Source organism: Schistocerca cancellata, chromosome 6 (assembly GCF_023864275.1).
Source record: "Schistocerca cancellata isolate TAMUIC-IGC-003103 chromosome 6, iqSchCanc2.1, whole genome shotgun sequence".
Taxonomy (NCBI): Eukaryota; Metazoa; Arthropoda; class Insecta; order Orthoptera; family Acrididae; genus Schistocerca; species Schistocerca cancellata.
Genome location: NC_064631.1, coordinates 273321506 through 273332699, shown reverse-complemented (window position 1 = coordinate 273332699; position 11194 = coordinate 273321506). Strand labels below are relative to the sequence as shown.

Here is an 11194-nt window from a genome sequence, read left to right as displayed (position 1 = left end):
TCTAAGAATTTTCAGCTGCAAAATCAATGTTGCAGCACTTTTGGTTTTCTTTCATTTCGATACTGATGTATTCGGAAAAATTGTAATACATTTGCATTACTCTTTTTTATATAATCTGTGTAGAATGCACACGACAAAGTTTCCAAGTTACGAGTGCAGCCTTTCGGATTGTGAACGCTTTTGTCTGTTGGTATGGTAACACGTCGCGCGTTGTCAACAGTGCGCTCTGAGCAGTCAAAGAGAGAAGAGTGTGGCCAGTGGATGACCACCAAGCACGAAATATGACGGACGCAGCTGCAGCAACAAATATTGATGCACACGGAGGCGAAGGAGACAAGTTCGGCAGAATCACGAAAAAATTTCTTCGTGATCTATGCAAGAAGCTCGATTTATATTCAACGCCGTACCTCAACGACGTGTTGTATCTACATTATAAAGGGTTCAGCAAAATTGAAAATATCGAAGAATACACAGGTTTAAAGTGTTTGTGGTTAGAGTGCAACGGCATACGTAAAATAGAAAACCTGGATAACCAGAAAGAACTCAGATGTTTGTATTTGCATCATAATTTGATTAAGAAGATTGAAAATTTGGATGTTTTATTTCATTTAGATACATTAGTGTTGAGTCATAATTGTATATCAAAACTAGAGAATTTAGAACACTTAACGTCTCTTAATACTCTGAATGTAAGCCACAACAAATTGCAGATGAGTGTAGATATTGAAATTTTAAGGATGTGTAAGAAACTCTCCGTCCTGGATATTTCTTTTAATCAAATTGATGATAAGGAAGCTATGAATGTTTTTTATGAAATGGAAAATTTGCGAGTATTGACTTTGACTGGAAATCCTGTGGTGAAGATGATATCACCATATAGAAAGATTGTAACTGTGAACTGTAAAAATCTGCAGTATTTAGATGACCGACCAATTTTTGAAAAAGATCGGTTATGCGCAGAAGCATGGCATAAACAAGGACCTGAAGCGGAAAGACGAGTTAGAGAGAAATATGAAGCAGAAGAATACGAGAAATTACGCCAGAGTACTTTGGGCTTAACCAGGCTGAGGGAAAGTCAGCTTCAGAATTATTCAGACGTAAAGGACGAAATGAAATCAGATGGATTCTTTACTGAACAGTCGGAAGCAGTTAGTTGCGCCTCTGAAGACAACAATATGAATCGTGTTGGTGACAGAGATAGCTCAGACTCTGCGGCGGAATTAGATGATGCTGAAGACAATACAGTTTTAAATCAAGGCATATTTGACCAAGAAGAAAAAAGTTCACAGGCAAACACTCATGAGGCATCAACGTTGAGCGGCGTGAGCAAGGAAATAATCGAAACAAAATGTACACATCATAGTGAAAAGGAAATAATAAATATGGAAAGGCCTGAAAGTCCATCAGTGCATGTACCTCACCGTGAAATGTTAGAAGTGGCAAACGAGTGTTCTGTAAATATCACTAACGAGACTCTTACTTGTAATGGTGAAGATTTCGACATTAGATCTCCGAGTGACACACTAGAAGTATCAGATGACGATGAATGTTATATGTCAGTGCGCGCCAATCGTCCGCTCATTGTGGAGTTAACTGAAGGCGAGGGAGCATCACAACCAGCCAGCGACACTGTCGGATACTTTAATTAAAACAAATTACAGGAATAATTTTAAATTATAACGCCTAAACTACGTTTAGTTTGCAATAGATATTTATTTAACAAGCATGTGACCTTTTTTTGTTATTTTGTCATGTATGACTGCTTGCAATAAACTGCTACGACGAACATATTTAACGGCATTGAATAATTCACTTACACATGCTTACAATGGAAGTTAGCTTTCTTTTTTTTTTTAGCGGTGACTACCTTTTAACTATCTACTGTTGTAAAATTTTGTGGTCGAGAGGAATATTCAATATGAGTTTTTGGCTATGACCAGCGGTGGAATATTAATCGCTCTTGTGAGGTCACATTTTGGGAGCTTATATTCTCAGTTTTGTTGTTGGAATGTGAAAGCGAAATAATCTGGTTGTGGTGACAGATCAGTCTGTAGCTCAGCCCGAGGTCTAGGTTAACTTGGAATTTGACAATTTGGTTAAGAGTTGGCAAAGCCAAGACCGTGAAACTAATGTAATATGGTTGTGGTCACAGCCTGATATGTAGCTCTGATATCACATTATAGTCATGTTGACATTATAGTCATGTTGTTTATGTCATTTGTCACTCATTTCTTAAGTCTGTGGTCACAGCCAGTGACTCGTACTGAATGTTTCTCTTTATTCCAACTTTGCTGAGTGACTATCTTCTTTTGCTAGTTTGTGAAGATCTGAATATAATTTGACAACTGTTGTTAGGAAGGGACATAAGTGAACATTTTGGTGTCGTAATCAGTATGTGTCACGATTAAGAAATTCTTGTTGCCTGGTATTTATGATTCAGTTTAGGCCACACCAGAATATTGGTTATCATTTCTTCTTTAAATTGGTCAGCATACTAATTTCACACAATCTGCAGATTTTGACATTACAGACAGTCAGTGGTAACATAAAACGAGAAATTCATTTTCTTCTTGTTGCATCATTTTTTTCAGAAGTTTTTTTCAATAATTTACATAGCTATCTGTTTTTCTACAATATATACCATTCAATTTCATTTGCCTTTGTCATGACAGACGAGTTCCAAGAAATGTTGTCTTGCTGAATCCTATCAAATTATGGCAATTCATAGGTTTACAAGAGCATTACAATCAATATTGTGTGTGACAGTCAAAATTAAAACTCAGAAATTGACTTGTCATTTTTAAATAAATGGTGATATTCTAATAAAAGTGACTATAAGTGATAGTTATGTTACATTTTATTGAAAGGTTCTGTTTGGAATTTCATTTAGAATGTATTATTAATGGAAGTATTAATGTATATAGAAGAAATAAAGCAAATTTTACTTTAAAAGTAGCCATAACTGAATTGTTTAAGGCAGGGGATGTCCACTCTATAAACTGTTCCTTGATTTTGTGGACAAAGTGTTACGTGATGCAGAGGAAACATGTTCCAAGTGGGGAGAAAGCTGAAGTCAGGTGCAGATCTACAATTTGGTTCAGGGGAGGGGTCACTAGTACGTTACTCTGTCTGTCACCTCCCCTCATCCCACACCACCAAATGTAACTCGCTGTCATTCTTAATTTTAACATGCTGCAAATGTGAGTTATTTTAATTGTGACAACAATAACAAAATCTAAAACTTTTTAATATACTAAAAATAAATTGTTTACATCAGCGAAAAGTACATTGCTCTAGTATAGAAACTGCAATCTAAAAAATGTAGGTAATGAAAAGGATATGTCTGAGAATTTGAGAAGCACAAGTGTCACCGTAGTTAGTTTAAGAACTAATAACCACAAACTTCCACAACTTAAAAGTCTTAATTTACAACATATAAAATCAAAGTGTGCACTTACAGTTATCAGTATTTCACTAAGCACTATGATTGTCAACAGTGCAGACTGTGATTAAATGAGTAGAATGCCCATATTCTTAATAATTTCCTCCTATGTTTGGGAAGTCAGTTTTTCTTTTGTTATTTTCCTTAGTGGAGAGGTTTTTCACTTCTGTCTTCCCTTACTCAGTTTTCTGCAGTTTCCGAATTCTATCTTTGGACCCACGGACCGTGTCCGATTTGTTGTTGGCAGCAAGTCAGCCTGTGAAATGGCACCTTTACCTAGCTGAAATGTTAATGGTCAGGCCACAAGCTCATCCATGTTGGCAGACACTCACACAAGCAACAGAAAACTACTCTGTGTTAAACATAGCTCTTAACAATTTGCGGTGCATTTTTTATAGAAACTTGGCAAATAATTTTTATGGTATGTTATTAAAATTATGATGAATTGACTATATTTATGTTTTGATAATTTTATTTTTGTGGCTTAGGACCAAAAATGATGATGGTGTATATATCATCACAGCATCTTTAAGAGCTATTAAAACTGTGGTGGTAAATGGATTTCCCACTCTCCTTTTGTCAGATGATGTGTCTCAGTATTACACGTAAAGAATAAGAAACAGAACTTGTGTTTTAACTTTATTTCAAATATATTTACATTTCATATTTACAAGTGATTTATATTTGGTGTTAACAATTTGGTGCCTATAAACATGTTAGATTTCTTTCCCAAACAAATATTATTATCACAAATATTATTATCACAGTTTTCTTCTTATGAAACTGGGAGAAGCACAGTTTGGTACAAATGGGTACTCTGCAGAAGCAGCATGTGTATTTTGTGTTCTCATCTCAAGCCTTTGTAGAACACATCTCCTAGTATACCAGTGTCAAGCAAGTCGAAAATAGCTGTGTTATCTGGCCATTCCTCTTCTATTTACTTATGGTACCACCACTAGCAACCTCAATGTCCATAGCACAGGAACTGTTTTACACTACTGTTGATATCAGGCTGTGGAACTAAACATGCATCACAGTCCTGCACAATATCTGAAATGAATTCATCTTCTGTAACTACATTACTTTGTTTCAGAATCCTAAGGATCACTAAGTAGTGAAAATAGCAATTCCAATGCTTCTTCTGGGATGTATTTCTTTGGGTAGACTTGCTTTTTCAACATTTTCACTAGAAAAGGTAATGAACAATAAATGATGATATTTGTTACGATATTAAAATTTACGTACTACAATGTGAACGAATCCTAGAAACTGTGTGTGTCACACAATAAAGACGTGAGCAGATACAAGTCACAAGAATGTATACTGCAAAACAAAATGTGTTCCGACAACAGTAGTGATCACAAGGCAAACAGAAACTCCCAAGTCCCTTAGAGAAACTACTTTGATGCATACTTCCCAAGAACATTTTAAACATTGTTATTTGGTGGAATCTGTATTTTCCACAGCCTTAAAAGCTATATTTCATAACAAACAAACGTTGCAGATGGTGCAGTGGACTTACCACTAGATGCCACAAGTGTACGGAAGTGGTGTGACAAATTCTCCTAAACATGGTGAAGAAGTACATGTACTGGCAATTATATCCCCCACAGCCGAAGAAAGGGTTAAGTTGTAGAATTCTTTGCCATATTTGAGACTCAAATTTTAATATTACGATATTCTCCTAAAGTTACCTGTGATTCTTGAAAACTGGTATATGGAAAAACGTAAATGCCTCCACTAACATTTTGTGTGTGTGTGTGTGTGTGTGTGTGTGTGTGTGTGTGTGGGGGGGGGGGGGGGGGGGGGGGGAAGACATGACTATCCCCACCCCTTCACATCAGATCCACACCCGACTGGTGTGGAGACGTAAGGGTCCACCTCACTCACGCAGTATACTACCTCATGTGCATTTTGCACTTCATACTGAACAATTACCTTTACTGCTTGTAATGAGATGCTTTTCTGAGAAACAATCCAAATGTCCATGTTAGGCAGGACCTGTTCTGTCATTCATTCTGCCTTGAACTACTCAGACAGCACAGTGAAATTATACATAGCATTCAACAATGAGTTACTGTACACGGTATTGTTTGACCACCAAGGTTGGCAGTGAGTGAACACAAGACAGAATTGGCCTGAACTCTTCACAAGTACAGTCGCAAGTTCATGAAAGCTTCTGACATGGGAAGTAATGAAGAACAGGGCAAATTACCATTGCAGTGAGTTGAACAAAATAACCAGGGAAAGTACACAGCTCAAGATGTTAAGGAAGAGATACTCAGACAAAGAAGAGTGTGATGAATTGAACGTGCCAGTGCTGTTAACACAAAAGAAGACCTATTTATTCCGACTCATTGACTACTGTGAAAATGTTTAACGTTAAGTCTTCATGGCTAAATGACTTTGTAATGCTCATTGAAAGAGATCCACAGTCATATGAAGAAGGTGTCATTAGTACACAAACTGTTTGCTGGAAGCAAAGTTAGGGAAAATGAAATGACATCACTACAATTAATTGTTCTACCAAAAGGAGGAGGAGCCATACAATGCAAGACAGTTTTTTATGTAAAGACTAATCTAAATGGAAGTTTTGAGAAATCTAAAACAAGATTTGTCATCAAGAGGTTTAATCAATACTATGGTGTAGACTACAGTGAAACTTTGTCAAATTACTGAATTACTGAACTGTTAAATGTTGCTGCAGCTGAGAAGATGCATTTAATGCAGTCTGATATGTCTGCAGCTTTGTTGTTCTAGGGACTACAATTAGTACTAAACAGTGTGTTTGACTGTTATAGTTACAACTGAAAGGGGCTAGTGTAGGAAATGAACAAGCACATAAACTTACAATCAAAGGCAATCATGCCATTGTTGCAGCACTATTACTGTATAAGACTAGGTTTATTTCCAAGCACAGCAAGTGAGGTGTAAATTACAGATTGGTAAACTACCCTCATTTGATTTTAACATTTTTCAGGATACTTAAATACTGGTAAAGAGTTTTGACAACAAGTGTATTGGTCATGGCTTGAAAACACCATGGCCTCATGGGTCCTCTGACTTGAAGCCAATGGATTTTTTTGTGTGGGGACAGTTAAAAGCAGCAGTGTATTCCAGTGCTGTTGATAGTGTCAATGAACACCAGGAATGCATTGTGGATGGCTGTCAATGCATTCGGAACAAGCCTGGGATTTTTGAATGTGTACGGCCATCAAAGAGTATGTGGTAAAGCCCGCCTTCACAATAATGGTTCCCATGTAGAACACTTGTAATAACGTGTTTATCCTCAAGTGCATATCCTCAGGAAGTCAGTTATAAGGTGACATACTCATTCATAACCATTTGTTTATGACCTATGCTTATTAAGATTATTTACTTATTTCATTGTCTTTCACTCACCTTTTTCATTTGTATCTCTAATAGTCAAACACCCATATATGCAGCAGCTAGGACGACATGGTGAGGACAGAGAGAGTTTGTAAATTAAGGTGAAGTTTTAAGTCTGTATATATTTAAGCAAGCACAGAGATGTTGGAGTAAACCTTTTGGAGCATTTCTCTCGTCAGCAAGTTTCGAGGTAAATGATGCAGATCTGTGCTTATAAACCAAAGAAGAATGTGATAAAACACTGTTAGTCACTTTTTATGTAACCTAGATGATGGGTTAGTTATGGTGAGTTATCAGCTTTATTCCAGAAAGTTCATTAAATAGCTGAAAACTGAATTTAAGTTCACTGTGAAACCAGCATTGTACGTTTTTGGACTTGAGATAAGCTTTGATGATGGTGCAATTGAGATGAATCAATAGGCTAATGCAAGGAAGATTCTGAAGTGTTTCAGTTTTTCAAGAGCACAAAACTGCCTCGACAACTATTGCAAAGGAACCACATGCATAACAAGCAAAAGCAAAGGTTGGAGAGAGACGTAATTTTCCTTACTGAAAAGAAGTTGGACCAGTGATGTACCTGATGCTTGGAATGAGATCTGATTTGGCTTACAGCGTGAGCTTCCTGTCTAGAACACTTGACTCGGCATCAACAGAAGATGTATTGAGACTATAAGAGTATTTCAGTATGTAGTAGGTTCATGTGACATATGTAGAATCTATTGTCCAGATTTGGGCAGTGGCATATTAGATTAATAGTGATATGGACTTAGGGGGTGCAACAAAAGTGATCGGTCGGTATCTAGTCTCCTTATTACACTTGCAGGCGGAGCTGTTTCCTGGCGTAGCCAAAGACAGGAATGACTGTCAAGTCTTCTACTGAAGAAGCGTTATCAGTTGCAACAAAAGTTGCAAAGGAAATAATTTATCTAGATAGACTTTTTGGGGGTATGAGAAAGCTGATAGAAGTTCCAATCCTTAAGGCTGATGATAAAGCAACAGAGAGACACATAGGATCCCGAAATCTGTCATTGCACAAAATGTGTTAACAAGGCAGTTTTTTATTTGGGAGAAAGTGATAGGCGAACCGTCAGACATTCAGCATATTTCAACTGAAGATCAGCTAGCAGGTACATTGACAAACCTTCTATCAAAACCAAGACTGTCCTAAGAAACACATCTCCAACTATTGTGTTCCACTATTTGTAGCATAATGTATGATTGAGGATAATGGTTCAGTGAAAACAGTTATTTGCAAATTATTAATTTTAACAATGCCAAGGCTGCTCTTCCCCTATTTATTTTCAAGTTATGTGTTTGTGGAAAGATCTTATTCGCCTTTGTAGCCTTTTGAGGGCTGTATACAGATCGGATTTAAATTGATGAATATTTATACTTGAAAAAAGAGACAGCATTGGTCGTATATTTTTTACTATCGCAAAATCGATTTTCTGTCACTGAGTGACCATCTTCAGTGCTGTATTGTATAACTTAAATTAGGATGCACTGTTGTCACTAAGCTTACGGCAATGTGATTGCCGTAAGCTTAGTGACAACAGTGCATCCTAATTTAAGTTATACAATACAGCACTGAAGATGGTCACTCAGTGACAGAAAATCGATTTTGCGATAGTAAAAAATATATGACCAATGCTGTCTCTTTTTTCAAGTATACCTGTTATCTGGTCGTAGTGCACAAGACAACATGGAGTCGCCAATCAATGATGAATATTTGTTTTTCTCATGCACCATTATTGCCCGTGCACATTATTATTTACATTTATTTAATGCATTTCCATTCTAAATGTCAAACAATAAGGGAAAGCAATATACTGAATTTGTGGTTTGATTCACATACACTTTTATACCACATGCTACCTTATTGCATGTGGGTGATGGTACTTAGTGTAACAGTATAATTAGCCCCAGTCCTATTCTGTCTGCACTTCTGTACACACGAACAACATTAAAATTAGGTTGCTCGTGTTTAGTAAGTAATCAGATTCTGAAGATGAGTTAAACTGTTCAATAATTATTCTTACACATCCTATTCTATTATAGATATCTTGACCCCTACATTTATGCGGTAGTTCCATCTTGAGAAAGTACACTCAACTATTTGAATCGTGGCCCGCATCTCGTGGTCGTGCGGTAGCGTTCTCGCTTCCAACACCCGGGTTCCCGGGTTCGATTCCCAGCGGGGTCAGGGATTTTCTCTGCCTCGTGGTGGCTGGGTGTTGTGTGCTGTCCTTAGGTTAGTTAGGTTTAAGTAGTTCTAAGTTCTAGGGGACTTATGACCACAGCAGTTGAGTCCCATAGTGCTCAGAGCCATTTGAACCATTTGAATCGTGACTGACTGGTAAATTACCTCAAAGAGCATCCTGTACCTAATTACAATACATTCTTTTTACATTAGGACTCAGCAACAGATCTTCATACCAAGTTATTGTTGCCATTTGTCTTCATATGCAGCATCATCTGGGACAGATCTTTGATAACTGCCAGCATTATGCACTACATCATAGTGTGAATAATGACTTCAGATAATCTTAACTTTCACTTATGACGAAGTATCTCTTTGAAGCCAACATGTATACAGATACTGTATCTGACAGGATTCCACAATCTAGTGTGTTACATGGGCTGATAGCTCGTAACTACTTTTTGTTTGCTTTGCATGGTTATAGAGTGCAGAACCCACAATAGTTCTTTCACAGATTTACCAAGTCCAAAAAATTCACTGTATTCTAGCATAAAATGAGTCCCATAATATAGAATGCAGTAAGATCCTGTTAGGTCTAGGATCCAGAGTTTATGAAATAATATTAACAACAATGTCTACATTATCAGGATTACAACACTGTGCATGGATCTGACTCAGAGCTCAGTATTGTGTGAAGTGAACACACACTGCAGCCAGGACCTCTGCAATGCAATGGAATCATAAGAGATCCATATCTCCGTTTCCACAGTTTGTATGCATGTTCACTTTATCTCCAGTGGCTTACAGAAAACAATGATGAATAAGTGTCCAACCGACCATATTCTGGATATGTTTGATGAGCAAAGTGTCAGACAAATATGCAGAACAAGGAAGCATAGCCACCATTTTTCTATCAAAAAAGTCATGCAAAATTTGTCGCCACATAAGATTGGTAATTGACCTGCAGAGATAATGGTCTGCAGAATAGCCTGAAAGAGCAGCAGTACTTGGGTCTCCATACTATCTATGATATAGGAGCTGCTGTTCATACTATTTTGAATGTAGAGCACACGGTGCATCATGTGGTGCCCATAATCATTACCCTTTGTGTTGCTTGTAACATTATGTGATTGTCTTATCATTTTAAATCATTCACTAATTGAGCAGTCGCTCGGCAACAGCTACAGTTAGCAAATAATGTTGCGAGAATGTAAAAGGTGAACGACCTGTGACGTAACTTGTTTATTGTCGAAGCGCCGTCAGAGATGCAGTGAGTTATTGACTTTGAAAACCGCGGCGCGAAAAACGGACAGAAGAAGAACACTTTTACACATTTTTTTTTTGAGGTACGAGATATTCTCGATGAACAGTTACTCATTCTTCTTTTGTCTCCTGTAACTTGTGTCGGACGCGCATGTCTTGCCGCCGTATTATTATTGTCAAAATTAATATTGTTCTAGTGTAAAGTAAATGTGTAATACTAAAAGTGCCTAGCAGTAGATTTATTGTGCGACATGTATGTGAAAACGTCAAAGGAATTGTTTTCATTGAGAGAAGTGCCAGTCAAAACGGCATCCATGTTAAATCCTTCATTGCAGTGTAAGTTTGTCTATTAATTGCCATAAATTCAGAGTTAAATGGAACTGGTGTATGGACTATTCATTTACTATAGAATCTATGTCTCACTTCTTCATGAAATTATTTAATTTTCTATATGTTTCTGCCAAATAGAGAGTTCACAGTCATGAATTCTTTCGTCGAGTTCGGACGGAAGTTGCATGCGGCGAAATATTTTCTCCGCGCCATATTCTACTGGTAAATGCATGATAAACTACGGTCCCCTAGGAAATTCATGTTGAGCTATCCAAAATAATTATATTTTGAATAGGCATTTACTCTCCTCTGCAATGCAACTTCCGACTGATCAGACGATCCAACAAGGAACAGCCGCACACGGTCGGCGTTCGCAAATATGTTTCCACCGCTGATTATAGCTATATGTTACAGCACAAAAGTAACATATTGCTATAATTAGAGACTACGAACGGGGACATTTATAACTGTATGCTTATGTATACACATTACGTAAACATATCGTTATATGCTCCACTACGTTGTTTGAAAATCCAGGCCGAAGCACACAGTGCCATCACTGTAGGCTG

At 37.3% G+C, this 11194-nt stretch overlaps 1 protein-coding gene across 1 annotated transcript; it reads left to right on the top strand.

The window, feature by feature from the left end:
- Positions 1 to 272: 272 nt before the first annotated feature.
- On the top strand, positions 273 to 2587 carry LOC126191409 (dynein axonemal assembly factor 1-like). Its single transcript, XM_049932277.1, has one exon. The coding sequence runs from the start codon at positions 282 to 284 to the stop codon at positions 1647 to 1649; it is 1368 nt and encodes a 455-aa protein (XP_049788234.1). The 5' UTR covers positions 273 to 281; the 3' UTR covers positions 1650 to 2587.
- Positions 2588 to 11194: the final 8607 nt, after the last annotated feature.

Coding starts and splice junctions, on each gene's coding strand:
- LOC126191409 (XM_049932277.1), top strand. CDS start 282: ATGACGGACGCAGCTGCAGCAACAAATATTGATGCACACGGAGGCGAA.